The sequence below is a fragment of the Phyllopteryx taeniolatus genome, chromosome 9 (assembly GCF_024500385.1).
Source record: "Phyllopteryx taeniolatus isolate TA_2022b chromosome 9, UOR_Ptae_1.2, whole genome shotgun sequence".
NCBI classification, from domain to species: domain Eukaryota; kingdom Metazoa; phylum Chordata; class Actinopteri; order Syngnathiformes; family Syngnathidae; genus Phyllopteryx; species Phyllopteryx taeniolatus.
Genome location: NC_084510.1, coordinates 13,324,771 through 13,344,784, shown reverse-complemented (window position 1 = coordinate 13,344,784; position 20,014 = coordinate 13,324,771). Strand labels below are relative to the sequence as shown.

At 41.1% G+C, this 20,014-nt stretch overlaps 1 protein-coding gene across 3 annotated transcripts in view; it reads left to right on the top strand.

The window, feature by feature from the left end:
- Positions 1 to 20,014, top strand: part of LOC133483183 (plexin-A1-like) — a 209,533-nt gene that overhangs the window by 115,178 nt on the left and 74,341 nt on the right. For all 3 annotated transcript variants that reach the window (XM_061783981.1, XM_061783980.1, XM_061783983.1), the window contains 3 exons: positions 231 to 384; positions 1,538 to 1,637; positions 10,178 to 10,292. In XM_061783981.1, coding sequence (XP_061639965.1) covers positions 231 to 384; positions 1,538 to 1,637; positions 10,178 to 10,292 — 369 coding nt within the window. The remainder of the gene's footprint in view (positions 1 to 230; positions 385 to 1,537; positions 1,638 to 10,177; positions 10,293 to 20,014) is intronic.

Here is a 20,014-nt window from a genome sequence, read left to right as displayed (position 1 = left end):
TGCACATTAACACACACATTAACCTTTCTATAATAATAATAGCTGCCATTGTAACAGATGCACACACAAATTACTGGGCCCATCACACACCCACACATAACCCAGCTTCACTTACATGTCTCTCCCCCCCAGCACCCATTAACCCCCATGTCATATCTTATAACAATCCATATACACCGTGTCCTTTCATTGATCTTGTACTGATTGCCGCTCTCTCTTTCTCTCCAAAGCTGGTCCTTCAGGCTCGTAATGTGCCTGATCTATCAGCGGGAGTCAACTGCTCCTTCGAGGACTACGTGGAGACCGAGGGACTGATCCAAGGCGAACACATTTACTGCCTGTCCCCCTCTGCTCGTGACGTCATCCCCATCACACGGAACAAAGGTTGGGCATAATTAGTGGGGTGAGGAAGTCTTGGGGCTTGCACGAATCATAAGATTTTGCTGGCATCGTGGCAATATCTTCATTTTACAATTTCTTTTTACAAGTTATGTCGCTGTTACAGTTTTGTTCTAAATGCTCCCCCCTGCCTTGTGCCTTTGAATTAATTTGATGCTATTAATTCATCAGCATGGGCCGATGTCTCCCCCTAAGGGGTCTTTTTCTACTGTGCAATCTGAGAATTCTGCAGCTGTGCAGCCACCAGAAAATATTTTCAGCATTATTAGATGATTTGCTTAGTGTGACTCCATCCAGAATACATTGTCATTACCAATAAGGCTTGCCTGTTCCATTTCAAAGCCCCCTAACTCAAGTTTGCATTTTTTTACTGAAAATAGCAGTTTTGGAATTGCCATTATCATCCATTATGCACTGTTGTCAGTTTCACTTATTTATATTTGTTTCCTTCGAAACGACACTGCTTACTTCTTTTCAAAGCCATGAATCAGTGATTATTGCTGTATTTAGACATTTCTGCTTCCTCTTGTTTTAGCAGCGATTGTGCACTTATTTCATGTCAACTTCTATTTTCGCCACAGAAATGCTGAACATGTTTTGTTATACATGTTCAAAAGCTTGACACTCAACTTTTGGTTTTCTCCAAGTTGCACTTCTGTAACTCTTTAACTGCACCCACTCTTGGCTCCTGATCAGCTGTAGCATCCCAGTTTTTTTATTTATTTTTTATTATTTTTTTACTCTTTTCAAATAAGTCACTGATGGTGTAGTGGTACACTCGCCTGACTTTGGTGTGTGCAGCTGGTGTTCCATTCCCACTTAGTGACCGTGTGAATGTGGGTGCGAATGGTTGTCCGTGTCTATATGTGCCCTGAGAGTGACTGGCGACCAGTTCAGGGTGTAGTCCGCCTTTCGCCCGAAGTCAGCTGGGATAGGCTCCAGCGCCCTGCAACCCTAACCAGGATAAGCGGTTTTGTAAATGGATGGATGGATGTTTTCAAATGATAATCTACTGGGGGTTGTTTCTACGACCACAAGAACAATGACATTTGTACATTTGGATTTATGCCATTTTTTGCAAACTTAAACTGTTTCGTGTGTAATTGCGTAATTTTTTGCTCGTGTTATATTCATTCAGGTGACAAGCGGGTGGTGAAGCTTTATCTGAAATCCAAGGAAACGGGCAAGAAGTTTGCCAGTGTTGATTTTGTCTTCTACAACTGCAGTGTCCACCATTCGTAAGTTACGTTTTGTTAATCACACAGGCATTTAAGGATTTGCTCAGGTTTCAGTTAGTTCTTCCCCTCTCTCTTACATGTTCCGTCCCTCTGTCCACTGTCGCTGTGGGATGACTCACACAATAAACACCCATCTCCCTTTTACATCCACATGGGATATCGCATTACCTTTTGAGTGAAAAATCGAACACGATGTATATATGTAACGATTGCGATATGAGATGGTAATTCTAGTCTCATTATCTTAAGCCATGACACACACTAATAAATCTTCAATTATTAATTCATTACTGGACTACCTGTAATAGTGTCTCTTGGACTTTAACCTTGTTTCTTATTAACTTCTCTCTTCATAAAAAGAGATGCTCCATCTGGTACTTATTTACATAAGAAAGACAAAATACTGTACTGCAGTGCAGTGAATTAGTCAAAATGAGTCTCCTGTAGTAGGATGCCTGCATTTTTTATTTTTTTTAATTTAATGTAAATTTTTTTTTTTTGCACAATCGCAGCTCTCTGCCTTTGTTTTTGGTCCTGTATCTGATGCCGGGATGAAATAATCCTTCACCTCTGAAACAAATCATCCCAATTGCCCCCCCTCCCCCCCAACACCCCACCCCCTTTGAGTCCCAGGCTCTCCCTCTGTCCATCCATGACTGATCCAGTGGAGGCTAAAACGTCTGGTGGGGTATTAGCCTCAGGGCAGCAGATGGCATGAAGGGCCCCGGGGTACCACAGGGCTCCATTCTGGCTTCCCCCTAGATGTTAAATGAGCCTCCTTCGAGAATTGTCCACAAACACATTCGTACATTCACATGTGCAGCCACACCTCTCCCTACTCTGTCACTTACTGCTCATTTAAGCTCTGAATGTCTCGGACACCTAATCTGCCGCTCTGACCTTTGACATGGTTGCACAGTTCGCCTGTCGCAGTACGCGAATCCCCCGCCGCAACCGTGGCGATTATCCCAGCTGGTTAAGGGTGCTGTGGTTTACAATGTCTAATCATGCATAATCCATCTCCCATAAAGATGCAGTGATATTTGCTTTAACTCTGTGTGCCTTTTAATACCCAAGGTAGTACAAAGTCCTTTATGTTCTGAGAAAGAATACTCAATTAAAATGAAAGGTGTCACATTGAGGCATAGTGGATATATTGCAATATGAAGTCACATTAAAATTTATGGCATTCCTCCCTGTATGGAAGTAGCCTCAACAAGAAGTGAGGCAAGAGAGTCACCCGTTTGAGGTTGTTAACCCAATGAGATCATTAAATCTACTCCCAGGGCCAATCGAATATGGCCTTTGAGGGTTGTAATGGACACGTTTATTTAAGTTACAGATATGGCACGTTGCATCTTTGCCACTGACTTTTACGGCGAACAGAGCTGTGGAGATAAGAATCCCGTTTGAAGGTTGCACTCCTTCCCATGTAGCAGCAGTGCCCCTTGGGCATCAGGTAAAGTTACTAGTGTAATGACTTCAGGTCAATGCACCAACATGCAAGGTTGTATGTCCACAATACCATTCCTCACATAGCTAATTCCTCCCCTTAATGGTGTGGAGTAAGAATATGCCACATTACCAAGACAGTCTGAAAACATTGCATAGCTCATTTGAAAGCACATGCAATATTTGGATGTTTCGTGAATATTCCTTTATATCGTAGTGCTGAATGCCAGCATTATCCTATTATATTCCTTAGTAATTTATACTTGCATGCTGTCGCACAACCTCCCATCTCCAGAAAATACACACCCCTCCTGCTTATTTACACAACTGATTATGTTGCAGCCCTCGCCGTTTCAAAAATGCCATACATTTGCATAGTGCTATTAATCTAATTAGAATTCCCACTGTTTCAGTTTAAGGGTTGCTAAGATTGAAATAGAAAATCACCCACGGCCATGATTGCTCTGTAATTAAATATTTCCATAAGCTTTTTCTCATTTCTCAGCCCTCCATTTATTAAGATTGGAAGGATACGGTGGAACTGAATTCGAGTTAAGCTTTAAAGATGTACAGTACCTGTACGTTATTGTTTATTTCATTAATGTACTACATCCACCATCAATCAAATCTCTTGTTTTGGGTTGCTGGAAGTAATGTTTGATATGTATGAGTTTAAGATTGAATTTCGTTTGTCAACTATGGTGAAAATGATCAACTAAATATCATTTAAAAAAATATTATGTAGTTCACATTAATTTTAGAATGCAGAAAACACATAAAGTCCCAGGTAAACCATTTTCTTTTTTTTTTTTTCCTAAATACATTTGAAGGTAAGTGCTGAAAACTTGCAAAGACTGAGAACTACATAGTATTGAATTTTTGGGATATATTGTAAAACTCTTTTTCACCATCTCAACTGGCTGGATTATTTGGGCGGGGCTAAAAACTAGCCCTGTAACGAAAGTGGTATGATTTTGGTTGCTATCAAGAAAACCATGGAAAATGACTCTCTCAGCTCTTAAATTGAACTCATGAGCTATTTTTGTTGTCATCATTATATTTGTCCATACAACTGTACCTTTAGTTATACCAGAGCATTAAAATGAACAAGAAACTGAAGAAACAAGGGTGGTCTAATAATTTTCTAATATTTTTTTCCATGACTGTATTTACTCACACATTTCCTAGATAAAGAGGTGTAAATCAACCTGTAAATTATTCAACTCCGCTGTAAATAGTAGCCAATAAATAACTCATTTTTTGGTGAGAGCAGTGCTGTCAAACATACCTCATTAGGTAAGCTGGTTGTGTTTAACACTCCAAACAGACCATGGGTTGAAGAATGATTAGAAATTTACCTCTTTTTTTTTATTCCAGGTTTCTAATAATACTAGCGCTCTCGAGGCAGTGCTGGCAGATTAGCATCTGAATAGGCATTAGCATTATGTGCATGGAGCCTGTCTGCTGCTTCTCAAATCCTCTGAGTAATAATAGCTGATAGCCATTGAAGCGGGAGCAATAAGGCAACACTTGGGGGCCTAAAAGAATGAGCCCACCGGTGGTACATGGAAAAATATCAAACATTCCGCAATGAGCCTTGGTGGGGCTGAAGGCTGACTTGCACCCGGGCTAAAGGTGAGCCTTTTAGATCCCAAGGAAGGGGACCCTGGTCACTTGAAGGGACCAAAGAGTGAGCTGTAGGGGGTTGTCAAACAGAGCCTACTGTGGCCCTGGGTGGTACCTATAATGACACGTCTCCTATTTCAAAGGGCACAATCATAAAAGTCAAAGAAAGTTGGCATCGGCAACTTGCTGACATTTTGCTCATTATTTCTGTCGCTGGGAATGCGAACCAGGTTGATTTGACTTGAATAAAAGATTAAAGTCAAACCATATCTGGACATTGTGACAGATGTAAAATATCGTGTTGTTCTTGTTGCTGACACTGCTTCTTGCTTCTTGATACTTGCTGTATTAAGTTGGCACTCTGCTGAATTTCAATGAGACCTGCTCTAATGCTGGGCCCAAACAAGCAAAAACTATCTTTAGAAGGTTTTAAAAGTAACGCGCTCATTTTTTTTTCAAATGTAAGGAGTAGAAAGTACAGATATTTGTGTTAAAAAAGTAAGGAGTAAAAGTAACAAGTCACCACAAAAATAAATAATCAAGGAAAGTACAGATAACTGAAAAATCTTCTTAAGTGTGTCCCACCTCTGCTTTATTATCTTTAACAGAAAGCAGAAGTTCCGCGCGGTGTAGGCTGAGGCTCAGAGCGGGAGGGAGCACGTGAGACTTCTACACATTGTGAAAGCCTCCTTTGTACAATGTAATCTTAATCCAAGTGTTGACAATTGGTGACTGGCCATTTATTTTAATGTAGCTAAGACACTTTTGTTCGCCGCTGCCATTGGGCACAAACATGTCTTCGTGTATGTTGTTCTTTGTTGGTTTTCGCCGTTTCTTCGTTGTTTTTTGCCACTTCTTTTTTGGGGTCGGCGGACTGTAGGAATCGAAACTGGGAACAGAAATTGTTTAATTTAAACGATTCCAGGAGAACCGGAATGTTTGTCCCAGTTCCAATCGGTTCTTGATTCTCGATGCCCAACCCTAGTTATTGTTAGTATTTACCAGGGCCCTGTATAATCGAGCTAGAAACCAGCTGACTAAAGAAATTAACATTGCAAAGAGGAACTCTGCAGCAAAGTTGGAAAAACAGTTTAGCGCAAACGACTCTAAATCAGTCTGGCATGCATTCCAATTGCTGACTAATTACAAGCGACGATCTCCCCAAGCTGAGAACAATACCACACTAGCCAACGACTTGAATACATTCTACTGCAGATTTGAAAAAGGACAGTTTCACACCACACACCCATGCGGCCGCACCCCCGACCACAATCACACCTCTGACTTCTGCGTTAACCATCCATGAACAGGATGTGAGACGCATCTTCAAACAACAAAAGATTAACAAAGCGGAAGGCCCGGACCACGTGTCCCCATCCTGCCTCAAAGTCTGTGCGGACCAGCTCGCTCCAATCTTCACTCAGATCTTCAATAGATCTCTGGAACTGTGCGAAGTACCATCCTGTTTCAAACGCTCCACCATCATTCCAGTCCCCAAGAAACCTGCAATCTCGGGTCTGAATGACTACAGGCCTGTCGCTTTGACATCTGTGGTCATGAAGTCCTTTGAACGTCTCGTGCTGGACCACCTCAAAATCAAGAGTGTCACAGGTCCCCTGCTGGACCCCCTGCAGTCTGCCTACCAAATGAACGGGTCTGCGGATGATGCAGTCAACATGGGACTGCACTTCATCCTAGAACACCTCGACAGTGCAGGGACCTACGCGAGGATCCTGTTTGTGGACTTCAGCTCAGCGTTCAAAACCATCATCCCTGAACTCCTTTCTCCAAGCTTCTCCAGCTCAGCGTCTCACCTGCCATCTGCCAGTGTATTTACAGCTTTCTGACGGGCAGGACACAGCAGGTCAGGCTGGGGGAGACCACCTCATCCACACGCAGCATCAGCACTGGGGCGTCCCAAGGTTGTGTCCTCTCTCCGCTGCTCTTCTCTCTCGACACGAACGACTGCACCTCAGGGAACCCGACTGTCAAACTCCTGAAGTTTGCAGATGACACCACTGTCATAGGCCGCATCAAGGACGGTGACGAGTCTGCATATCGACAGGAAGCGGAGCGGCTGGAGCTGTGGTGCGGCCGACACAACCTGGAGCTGAACACGCTCAAGACTGTAGAGATGATCGTGGACTTCAGGAGGCATCCTTCGCCACAGCTGCCACTCACGTTGTCCAGCTGCCTTGTGTCAACCGTCGAGACCTTCAAGTTCCTGGGAATTACAATCTCTCAGGACCTGAAGTGGGCGACCAACATCAACTCCGTCCTCAAAAAGGCCCAGCAGAGGATGTACTTCCTGCGGCTTCTGAGAAAGCACGGCCTTCCACCGGAGCTGCTGAGACAGTTCTACACAGCGGTCATCGAATCAGTCCTGTGTTCTTCCATCACAGTCTGGTTTAGTGCAGGTACAAGAAAGGACAAACTCCGACTGCAACGGACAATCAAAACTGCTGAAAGGATTGTCGGTACCCCCCTACCCACCATTGAGGACTTGCATGCTGCCAGAACTAAGACAAGAGCGTGCAAAATCTTCTCGGACCCTCCGCACCCCGGTCACCAGCTCTTCCAGCTCCTTCCCTCAGGTAGGCGCTACCGATCAATGCAAACCAGAACTAGTAGACATTCCAACAGCTTCTTCCCTCTTGCGATCAACTTCTTAAACAGCTAACCTACAATTCCATTACAAGATGCTGACAATTTTTTGACTTGAGTTCGTTGTCACATTTCTGTGGGGCCAATTATGTATTACTCGTGCACTCACTGTAGTTGTCTCGCCATGCTGCACTATTTGCATATACTGGCCACTCATGCCAGAGTAGCATCTGCTCCATTTGCACACTGATTGAGGAGTATCTGTAACATTTGCACAACCAACATTGTCCCAGATTATCGCACTACTCGTCACTTTAAACCGCATACACTCCTTGAAGTCTCAGCGCCCTTTGCACAATGGTCATTGCACCGGACTATTGCAATATTAGTCATTCAAACTGCTCTAAGTGCTAGAGGACTCTGCATTTTTTTGCACAATTGTCACAAAAAATTAAATGTACCGGCATTATCAGATAACTAGCAACCCTTTACTGCTCAGTGACTGTTTTTTTTTTTTTTTTTTTTTTGGTCAATGTCTTTATGTCTCCAAAGTGTTCTGTAAATTGACTGTCTGTTGTCGTACTAGAGCGGCTCCAACTACCGGAGACAAATTCCTTGTGTGTTTTGGACATACTTGGCAAATAAAGATGATTCTGATTCTGATGATACATTGATTAAATTCCTCTCAAATGCTTCAAGATACATTTAATCAGCAAGTAATTCCACATGGTCGACTGAATTCTTAAGTGTTGATTAATTATTTGATTGAGTCCTACTCAGCAGTAATTAGGGATGGGACAGTAATGCGATAAAACCATAGTGCAATATGCCCGTATGGACAGCGCTTTTCTGGTTTTGTCCGTGGGCTACGCACTGGCCGCAATTTGAATAAAACTAAACATGGCTTTTATGCAGTTGCTTTCCTCAAATTATCAGCATGATAGTTTGTTTGCCTCTTCCATTTACTTGATGAAACGAATCGAAAATGAGCAAATTATGGCTATTTTTAGTTTGGAATTGGGATTTTTACGGGTTTGTTTTGGTAGTGGGCAAATGCGTTGGAAATTGTCAAACGTGACATAATTTACTGCCAGCGAGCTAGACTTCAACAAGCCAGCTTTCTTAAAAAAAATAATAAATAAATAACGTGGATCACCAAAGGCATTGCAGCAAAAAATAGCCCGAAATTATTATAATTTATGAATGGCTATTCCCAGTTCGGAGTTCCCTTGTAAGACGTGTGTCCAAGCATACGCGCCACAATGTACAGGCATCCTTGTTATTTTTGGTTACTTGTACTGTTCCACATTCCACACTTAGCAGTAGTCTTGACATGGCAGATGTGCTTGAATACAAAGCAGCATTTCTATCAGTACTTTTATTGTTTAAAGTCCAGGTTCGTGCACCTTTGTATTAAATGTTGTTTCACTACATTTGCAGTAAAAGTAAACCTTATGCTCACTTGGTTTCATGAATGCAAAATAACTGAGAGAATGTGTGTTGAAGACAAAGTACATTAGGGAGCTGTGTAATAAAATGAACTTTTATTTGTGGACTAGCATGTAAATGAAGTTCTGTAAAGCATAATGTGTCTCAAGGGCTAAGAATGGCCAATAAGCTGAAACTGTGTTGATGAACTATGCAGTTGAAACTGTCACACACCACTGTTAGTGCCCCGTCACGTGAACCCACTTACAGCTGCCAACCAACTTCCTGGGCAATAGTTCCTCCCTCCCCTGTGAGACCTCCACACGGAGCCCCGCAGGCTACATACCCCCTCCGTGTTTTTCCTCTCCCACGATACCTGGCGTCTCCACGTCGATCATGGAAATCCACCTGCTTTTGATCTCTGCTCCGTTTCCCTCTCTTCTTTCTCCCATCATGTTCTTTCAGCCTGTCTATCTGCACCTCACCTCTGCAAAAGTAGGTGAATTAAAAATGGTGGAGGCACCATAGCCCTGCGGATGAAAGAGAGCTTTAGACAAAGAACACGGGGAGAGCTTTTAAAAAATGGGTCTGTGGCAAATGAAAGGGATGGGAGGCATGAAATGATGGAAGCACCAAAAGAGAAACTCCTGCCTGACAGGATGCACAGAATTGCACAACAGAGTGGACATGTTGCGAGGAGAATCACTGAGCTCTTAGGGATAAATAAGGCCTGTGGTGGGAAGATTTGGAAAAAAATATATAGTCACCTTGGTATAGAATTTCAGTATGCGGTATTTTACACCATACTCCACAAATAACTGTTTACTGAAATACAAATATTCGGATTTCAAAGTTCTCATAGCCGTATAAAACTTAGTGTAAATTGTATACATACAAGTGTTAATGTTAACCACTGTTAATGTTATGATGCAAAAACAACACAACAGTCTTCCCTTGAATAATAGTCACAATACCTCATCTCAAGTTCAACATTCTTACTCATCACTTAAGTGTAAAATTAAGTAACCACAGTAAAACGTCAAACCAAAGTGTAAAACCTTAACTTTGCAACATGATTGGTGTCACGTTAGACTACTTTGAATTGCGTCTTCTGATGTGATTTGTTTTTCTCAAGGCACTTTCTTTTCACTTAAAACTTGTTGTTGTGACCCGTCCTTTGTCGCAAAAAGTAAGAAAGTCAAAAAAAAAAAAGCAAAACAAACATTTTGACTCTTGAGGAACATTTCCTGTGATATCACTTTGAGTTTTGTGTGATTTTGGAGGCATATACTTTTCATGAAAACTTTGGTTGAATTTTCAAATCAGAGGTTCCACTGTACCAAAACAATCTTTATTATAGTTCGAAATTGCTTTGTCACGAATGTTGAAAGTAAACGAGCTAACAGTCTTCTCTATCATCTCTTTTCCAGTTGCCTCTCCTGTGTAAATGGATCATTCCCATGCTACTGGTGCAAGTATCGCCACATGTGCACACAGAATGCGAATGACTGCTCCTTCCAAGAGGGACGAGTTAACATTTCAGAGGTAAGTTAGCTCTTAATTGTATGGCTTACTGCCACTGTGCAATTATGTATGTCTTGTCTTCTGCCCTTGACACAAGTGTTTGACACTTTTAACACATTTACTTATAAATGTATGATACAGTGTGTATATATTTGAGCAAGAATGTATCATGTTTCCCCATGATGTAGCTACCTTTAACTGCTGCTGTGATCCCGTGGGGAACACTTTGTGATTTTTACCTACATGCTAATTTAATCTCTTAGAATATTGTCACAAATTGTTTTCCAATGCACACACCCGCTTTGGTTTTTGCTTCAGGTTTCCTAAGATAACTCTGCTGTGTGTATCTGCATTTGTAACACAACAGCTTGTGTACTGTGCAGTAATAATTCTGTTGTAGCCCATAAAACCATAAGCAGGCCCGGGATGAATAAATGTCCATGAAAGTACTGCTTTGGTTTTACATAACCAAATGTTGCATTAGCCTAAACGCTAATATCAATCGTGCGTAATAGCTGTTTGGGCAGGCTACATGGAAAATATAAGCATTAACAACTGCTCAAATGTGTACTGAGATTTTCGTAATGTTCACAAAGTGTCGTTTCACTCTTTTCCCTTTTTTGTAAACCGTGTATTTCATTATTTTCTTTTTTTCCATCTCATGACTGACAAGGCACAGACATAATGAATTCATATACATATCTTTTCAATTTTCAATCAACTCCTGGATGCAAATGCATCTTGCTCCCGACTGACGGACAGCCATGCCTTCGTTTTATCTGACTGATGCCACACATACACATGCTATGTCCTTATGTTTGTATCCCGACTCTCCCTGTTATCTCAACGTAGATTAAAGCCTTGTTGGCCAGCCTGTTACACTGGCCTTTATTAATTGGTCAACCTTTATCCAATTACTTCCCCCTTTATCTCCAGTCTCACCCAACCCCATGTAGAATCTCAAACAACTAGCAGGCTCAAGAAGAGCCTCGACCCTTTTCCAAAATAACACACAGCCCTAGCCTTCATGCCTCATGGAGCTGACGTTAGTGGATTAGTGCACCCATCTGCAAGACATGAAGAGAGCATTGGATTGCACACTCTGGGCTGAGAGAGGCCAGAGGGGCAATGGATGGGTAAACAGGAAAGGCCTGCAGTGATAATGGGAGAAAGAGGATGAGTGCAAGTAAACATACAAACTGAGATTCTGGTGAATGCCAGGCTATGGTGTTGAAGGTGTACATGTTTACATGAATACAAATAGAAGGAAACTTCTGAGGTTGAACACACATTTCCAGCACGCTAGTTGACCTCCAATTTTGGGGGATTTAAAAAACACTTTCACAAGGGAAATAATGCAATTGAAAAAAATCAGGGTCCAACTATCGCCATCATAAAACCTTAAGTCATACTTGTGTGAAAATAATTTGACACTGTTGATGTTAAACTGTAAAAACAATGAAAATATTTAAACAGTAAACGTAAATAACAAAGACTTAACATTTAAAGTGAGTGGTGTTTCAAATACATTAACTCATTCAGTGCCTCAGTGCCACCCATTTTAGAGGATTTTGAGTGATCTTTCAAGGCCCACATAATATTGTGTTCTAGGGCTATGTAAACATGAAACCTACAAAAGAAAAAAAACATTTATTTCTACCTTTTTTGTTGTTTAGTAATCAGCCGTATAATGTATATGTTTGACTAAAATAGCGATTCTCTTTGGGGAGAGATTTCTCTCCAAATTATTTACACAAATAAAGTATATCCATGATTAACATTTTTTTTCAGATTCACAAATATATTTGTGATTTACACGTGTTTCAGATCCACAAATATATCCGTGATTTACACGTTTTTCAGATCCCGAAGTATATCCGATTTACACACTTTTTTCAAATCCAGAAATATTGCCGCGATTTACGTGTTTTTTAATGTGTGTGCAATTATTATGATTTATCATTTGTAAGTATTCATTTAGGCTTGTGAATTGTTGAAGGTGCGTTTGTGGATCAGCTGCCACGAGCATTTATTTTTAAGACAAACGTAACCCCGTTTTCAAGATATTCACACACACAAGTTGAGAATATTCACACGTGTGGGAAAGCCAGTCCCTCCATCTGCTAGGTGGCAGTGTTGATGTCTCCATTGAGAGCATAGACTATAAAATAGATTATTGCGAGCGAGCCTCTGTTATTATTTAAAAACTGTAATAATAAGCTATTTTTTGTATCTTGCTGACAGATGATTTCTTTTTATTTTACTTAATAATGACGGGGCTGCCGGTTGTCCACCTTGTTTCGCTATGGTCGGTTTACCGGGGGATATCAGCAGGATCGGGCCATAGACTGTTGTATTCCCATAAAAATGACTTGCAGTCAAGTCATCAACAGAGACAGCAAGCAACAGCAGCAGTGAGAGACCGCAACAATGCTGCCTCGCGAATGGAGGGACAGGCCTTCCCACGTGTGAATATTTTCAAATTGTGTGTGTATGACTATCTTGAAAACAGCTTTACGTTTGTCTCAAAAATATATTTGCGTGCCCGCTGAGCCACAAACACATCTTCAACAATTCACAAGCAGAACTGAATATTTACAATTGATGAGTCATGATAAATGCAGACACAATATTTAAAAACATGTAAATTGTGGATATATTTGTGGATTTGAAAAGCACATGTGGAAATCGCACGTGTGTGTGTTCACCCGTAACACCCGTAAAGTGTTTTTGCACCGGTACCTCTCTGCGATTGCCAGTCATCCGCTTTAATTTTTATTTGGTTTGCTTCAAAAAAGACTCTCTTCAAGCATCAGCTGTCAAGATTTCTCCATGCTGCTTTGTCAACACATTCACTACTGATTGTAGCGAATGTACTGATTCTATTTGACGAGTATATTCGTCAGTGGCACTGAATGAGTTAACATTCTTAACTTCAGCAGATCACTGTACAAAGATTTGAAAAAAACACTGTTTTGGTTTGATTTATATAGCAGTCTTGGGGGGGAAAATAATTGTGACATCAAAAGTACAAAGATATTGGGACAATGCTGAAGTCCACCCATTTTTATGTAACTCGTGGTGTTGGTGTGATATGCAAATGTTTCGCATGATGTCACACATGACACTCATTTGAACTCCGTTTTATCAGTGTTTCTGAGACTTATTTAGTTTTGTCTTTTCTCAAAAATACAATGTTATGTGTTCAACCTCAAAGGTTTCCACTGTGCAGGAACCGACATATGTCACGGTTCAAAGTAAAATGGGCGATGCATTCCTCAATTTCCATCGCTACAATATGTGATGCATGTTTTTGAAGTTTACACTAAGGAAAACCTTTGTCTAAGCGGTCAGCGGCTCTCAAAACAAAGACTGAACAGTACATTTCTCACAACAGATAACAGAAATTAAAACTGCGTGGCAGGCAGAGGTAAACAAAAAGGTGATCGCTGATTAGTGCAGAGCTGTCAAATTTTAGGGAATGTCCGTATTTTCTTATGGAAATCACTGAATGCACACTGAGTACAACTTTCTTAAATGAATTCGATGACATAAACAATATATTGAAAAACAAACAAACGGTGCGCCCGCATTGAACAGTTGCACAACCTCCCTGCTTTCCGGGTAGTACCGCCAGTGAATACTTGGTGCAGGCTATTTTATTACGGCCCTTAGCTACCGAGCCTCGGAGGCGAAAGCTCTCTTTGCGCCCGGTGTTAACACGTAAGTCACTAATCATCGCCTCCATGGCACTGTGTCGTTATCACCAAGGGAGGACAAAGGGGAAGAACATTCAACTAGCGTGGTCACTCTGAGCGCGATAGCCAACTGTCCCCAACGTCCATCTCCCTTGCTTCCCGTACACGGGTCCTGTTACCTTCACGGCGCCCCGTACAATCAGAAACCACAGACTCATGAACAATATACAGGGTTATTACAATAGGATTTCTGCTTTCCCACAAGTCAAAAATTATCTCTGTACATAACAATACTTGTTCACAAGGTCAAAATATGCTTCTATACTTGGAGTAAAGTGTTTTCAAATTTAGGCTAGAAAAGCATAAAATTACACAGTGATTTAATACTTAGTGGAGTTTGTATTCAAATTGTTGCCCAAAACAGCATTTCGAAAAATTGCTTCACAAATCTCAGCAATGTGCTATACAAAGATAATTTTGCATAGCAATAAATGTTATACAAAATTTTGGGAGTATTTCAGACCCTACTGGGTGTGTGTAGAAATGTTTGAAATTGGGAAATGTCAAGGTGGTCAGGAGCAGACAGAATGATTTTGACAAAGAAAAAGAGACAAATGGGCAGAAAAGGAGATGGATAGATTGAGGATGAGTGAAAGAGGCAGCTGGAAAAGAGGGCATACTGTATGACAGACTGTGTGGGACAGGGGAGACTTCTCCTCTCGTCTCGCCGGCCCAAGAAACCAGCGGTCACATTCTCCACAAGAGAATCCATCATCTTCCAGTCTATCTTCTACACGCGCACACACACACACACACACACACACACACACACGCACACACACGCACGCGCGCGCACACACACACACACGCACGCGCGCGCACACACACACACACGACAATGATGCTTTGTGTCTTTCACGAGCTGAAGTGTAAACACTGTGACAGTGACAGGCACACATGCACGCACACACACACACACAGTCATCCATCATCCCTTTCTGAGCTGCCATATCCATTAGTTGCACTCTCTGTGGCCCAACTGGTACACTTCTTCCTGTAGGCAAGACTTATCCTTCCCTTCTCCAAGGCCCATCTTTTTCTCTCTCTGTCTCCACCCATTTCTCGCCACTGTGAGCCTCATTCACCCCTGCTTCCTCTCTCACCTCTCCTTTACCTTCCGTCCTCTTGACTGCACATTAAATTTTGTGGCCGTGGAGAATGAATGGTTGTTATTCCACCGGTAGCATGTGTGTCTGCGTGGGGGATAGTAAGTGTTTACACACATGCATGCACATTTAATGTAGACCTGACATTATCCTGTCTTTCTCCTTAAATCCCAACACAAACAGTAGTCTTAAACACATACTTTTCATTTGGTAGTATATACTTCACCCGGACTATTTTCTGTGACTAAAAAATGCTCACAGACACTCCTTCCTTGCTTAGCAGCGTAAGTCAGTTTTCCACTGCTCTAATGAAATGTAATCACTGCATCTATGGCTGCATTTACCTAACAGACAATAATAAATGAGCATCAAACATATTTGTTCATGAACAATCAACAGACTTCATTTGTTTCCTATTCCAATATTTTCCTTATAGCTTTCACAGTATGTTACGATGGCAACAAATTCAAAAGTCCTCCCCGTCTGTCTTTTTTTACACAACACTCATCCATGAAATTTCTGTTTGAGTGAACTGTGTTGTAATATTTCGAAAACTGAAAGGAAAAAGGACCTGAAAAAGAGAAGAGTAATTAAACAAGCCTGGTTGATAAATTTTTCTGAAGAGAATGCAGCAAGAGAAAAGACGGTAGAAAGATGGATAGAGAGAAAGTGAGGATGAAATGAACATAATGAGTTGCATTTTCAAATTAAATATGCAGGAATCACCAATGCTCTGATGACACAACAAGCAAATTCTGGAATTAGCGAGCAACCAGGTGGAAAATTACAGGAGAGAAGGGTTACTTTTCTATGGTGGGAAGAAAGGATATGAGGAAAAAAGAAATGTGGGGCTTCATTTCTTTCCTTCAAGTCTGGCTGTTGTCATTTCCACTATTCTCTTTTCTTTCTCCTTCAACTTCTGTCATTCTCTATTCCCTCCTCACCTGGAATGAAAAGCCACAGCCTTGATGAGTGCCAGGCACAGTATTAGCTATTTGGGCACAGCTACTGTATGTTAAGACATGCCTCAGTGTGTGTTGGGCTGCAAAACACAGTCCGGTCTTGCTCGAGCAAACACGGCAGGGCTTAATTGTATCCTGCCAGGGGAAACTCTGGGGATACTATGGATTCATAGTCATTTGTCCGCTGCAGAGATTTTTAGTGTGTGCACAGACCACAGATCAGGGTTGTGTCCTATATTAGTAACACTACTTAAGATCTCAACGTAGGCCAGAAATAATGTTTCTTTACTTTAGTTTTTTGAAGATGTGATTCTTCTTTCTTTTATATTCAATACTCAGATTTTTTTCTAATATTTTTTTTACCTTGTATGGCAAACATTTGATGCAGTACAGTTATATATACCAATGCATCATACTTTGTACAATGACAGTGATAAACGTGTTGTGAATTGAATACTTTGTTGATAATCCCAGTAAAAACTGAGTATAAATTTTTGTTACTTTAAATGCCGAATTTCTGATAAAATATTTTTCTTATGATAAGAACAGTTAAGTGCAGTTGGTCATAATAATGTTGTGGGAAGTCAGTATGTAATGTAAGAAGAAAAATAAAATAAATGGAAACTTGATGTGGGCGGAATGGTGAACGACTGGTACTCCAGTTTCCTCCCACATCCTAAAAACATGCACGGTAGGTTAGTTGACGACTCTAAATTGCCTGTAGGTGTGAATGTGAGTGCGAATGGTTGTTTGTTTATATGTGCCCTGAGATTGGCTGGCGACCAGTTCAGGGTGTACACCGCCTCTCGCCCGAAGATAGCTGGGATAGGCTCCAGCACGCCTGTGACCCTAGTGAGGATAAGTGGTACGGATAATGGGTGGATGGAAACTTGATCACATTATTAGAACCTCACTGTTTAGTTGAAAACCCTTTATAATGCATAAGAATTACAGTATCATAAACAATTGAATATTGCCCTCTGAGATACAATATGGTCGTCGATAACCGTGCATCGCTCCTAACAATGGCTCCTCTTTTTATTCTGTGATCGTTTATTTAAATTTAACATGCTGGAATACATCTAATCATGCTGGCTGTCACATACATTTTAACATCCCTTGTGTGCAAAAACTGTGTGTTGCATTTACAATATTGCAATTCAGTGTTGTCATTCATTTTATTTTCATTTCAAATCAAATGGATCATAGACCTTGTTTTTTTTTTTTGCATTTTTTTTTATGGGGTATTCTCCTGAACGTGACTGTTTACTCTTAATTTAACATTACCTGCCTGTCATCACTGCGAATTGGGGCTAAAGACAATTCACTTTAACACACATACATAGGCTACATATGCCAGACATGAGAGACTAAACCAGCTCTTGGAGCTCTAAGTGCTCCTATCTGTTGCCAATTAAACCAATGTAATGTTGCCGTATGACTCATTGCTCCTTGACACTACATGAGCAGAGGCTCCATATAGTCTATTCTCTGAACAAAACAGGAACACTCTTTCTTTCTATCTTTGACACCCTTAAGTAATCACATACACAGCTCAGAGACTACCCACACATTCTTGAACAACCGTAGAAATACTTTTTAACTTTCTCTCTCTCACACACACACACACACGCACGCACACACACACACGCACACACTATAGCTGAGCTGACAGAGCTATTTGCAACAGAGGTGTGAAGGCCCCAGACCGTGACATTCTGGCACACTCAGTTTACTCTGGCTGGTACTCACATACTGAACAGGGCAGTCACACACATACGCGCACACACAAACACGAACACCCACACAGACGCACATACATTGTACGCCAAGGCTACTTGAGGGGCTTCACTGTGTTTTGTGCACATATGTGCAGTCACACATGCACACGTGTGACTGGTTCTTATCAGGGGACACCACAACCAGCATCTCAGGGCCGCAGGGTCCATGTGGGTTTGGGAGAAGGTGTTCTGGGTTATGGGATGTTGTGTTAATGATACCCAACCATTATTTCCTCTGCCCTCTTTGTCTTTCGCTAATAATTTAAACTTATTCTTAATTTCTCTGTATTCTTGTTGTGCTGTTTGAAACCATGTCATGTTTTAGGACCTGTCACTCAATCCACCATTCCAACAATTTTTCACTTAGCTCCTTTCCAGCTTCCTTCCCTTGTTTTATCACTTCACACAGCTTCCCATCTCAAGCACCACAGCAAAGCATCAGATGTCCTTGTTTGGGAACTCTTCTTGTAGTTTATTCCCACCCAGAGGTGACTCACACTTGTGTCTACACCTCTGTGAAATATTAAGAAGATAAGTTTAATGAAATATAAACAAAGGAGCGAATAAATCAGTGAACAACCAAAGAAGAGGTGAGTTATAATATACTATCAAGATGCACTTTTCCAAAACAGTGCAATCCAGCATGAGTATTTTAAGACCGACCAAAGACAAACATATGAGCCATAATTGAAACCAAATGGCTATAAGCACAATAAAATTGGGAAAAAATGAAGACAATAGCAAGAAGCAAGTCAACGAACTGTAACAAGCAGAAGATTAAAGTCAGAGTGACACAGAGTGTGGTTGTAGAGCAAGAGAGGGTGAGCGAGGCCGAGAGAGGAGGGAGAAGACATGGGGAAGTGGAAGCTTGATGTAAGTGCTTACTCTCTTTGCCAGATCAATCTTCATTGGCCCATAGCTGACCAGTGTTTAACCCTTGGTTTGGTAGTGCTGCACCACCTTTAGCTGTCAAGCTACTTATGCCTGTAGTCAGTAATTCCACTGCTGGGAAGTTTGAATGAAGTTGGATTTGTCATACTCTTACATATGTTCTTCCAGTTTGTTAATAGAGGATTATTTGGGGGATTTAGTGTATTTGTAGTTTAGCCCTGTAATGTGTGTGTTGTATGATTTAGATCTTCTTGTTCCAGGATGTCATCATCCCGTGCATTTGCACACAGATGTGTTAGACAGATTCATGATCTGTCCCGTGCATGCAGGGGTCTCAGTTCCCCTTCTCTCAGATGCTATATATAGCCTCACGTTCACACAGTTTATCCTTTGTTTTCTCTCGTCCAGACTGTCCACATGTTTTCTGCAGCTCTTTATGATATGCATATTCTACAACATGCATACATTATGCAGAATCTGAGAGTGGGGAACTGAAAATTGTAGAGGTGGTTTGTCCTCTTTGATCACTGTGGAGAGACCACCTTGTCGTGTGCAAACATTGTGTACTTGTTGGAATGGCTGTTGGCCTAATGACTTTTATTGTCCCAAAGTTTTGTTTTACCTCAAGATTATTTTCTTAACGTGTGATATAGTGGCTATCCCCCACGCATGTAAAACTACAGTGGACTCTCCAAAATTGTCCTGGGATGCTGGTTATCTTCCATTTTGTTGTCATTTCAAAACAATTTTCCCATAAAGTGAATTTGATTCAGGCTTAACCGGTCAACCGTTAGTGACTAAGCAGGTGCTCTTTTAAGTGACATTTTAATATTTCCGCGATATGAATGTAAATAGAAGTTAACCTCTAACTCAATACAACTGAAATAAAAACCTCTCACCCTTTGAAGACACACAACAGATACTGTACATAATGATAGAGAACAGATGGTGTTTTCAGACTGTTACTGTCACTAAGTGGTATCTTATAGGTATTGTTTGAATTAATAGTTTGTTGGTATTTAATTAATTGCAATGGTAATATGTACATTTTCCTGCTCTGTTTATCATCACACCCTTCCTCTTTGCCATTACGTAAGCTATTCTGTTGTGGAATGGCCAAAATTCAAAGCTTGTGGCGTTATTCCTTTTGATACTTACAGAGCTGAATTTTTTAATTAGATTTGCTGACATCTCGTGTGACGGTGCACATGAAGATGACTTTGACTATATGCTTGAGGAAAGTAC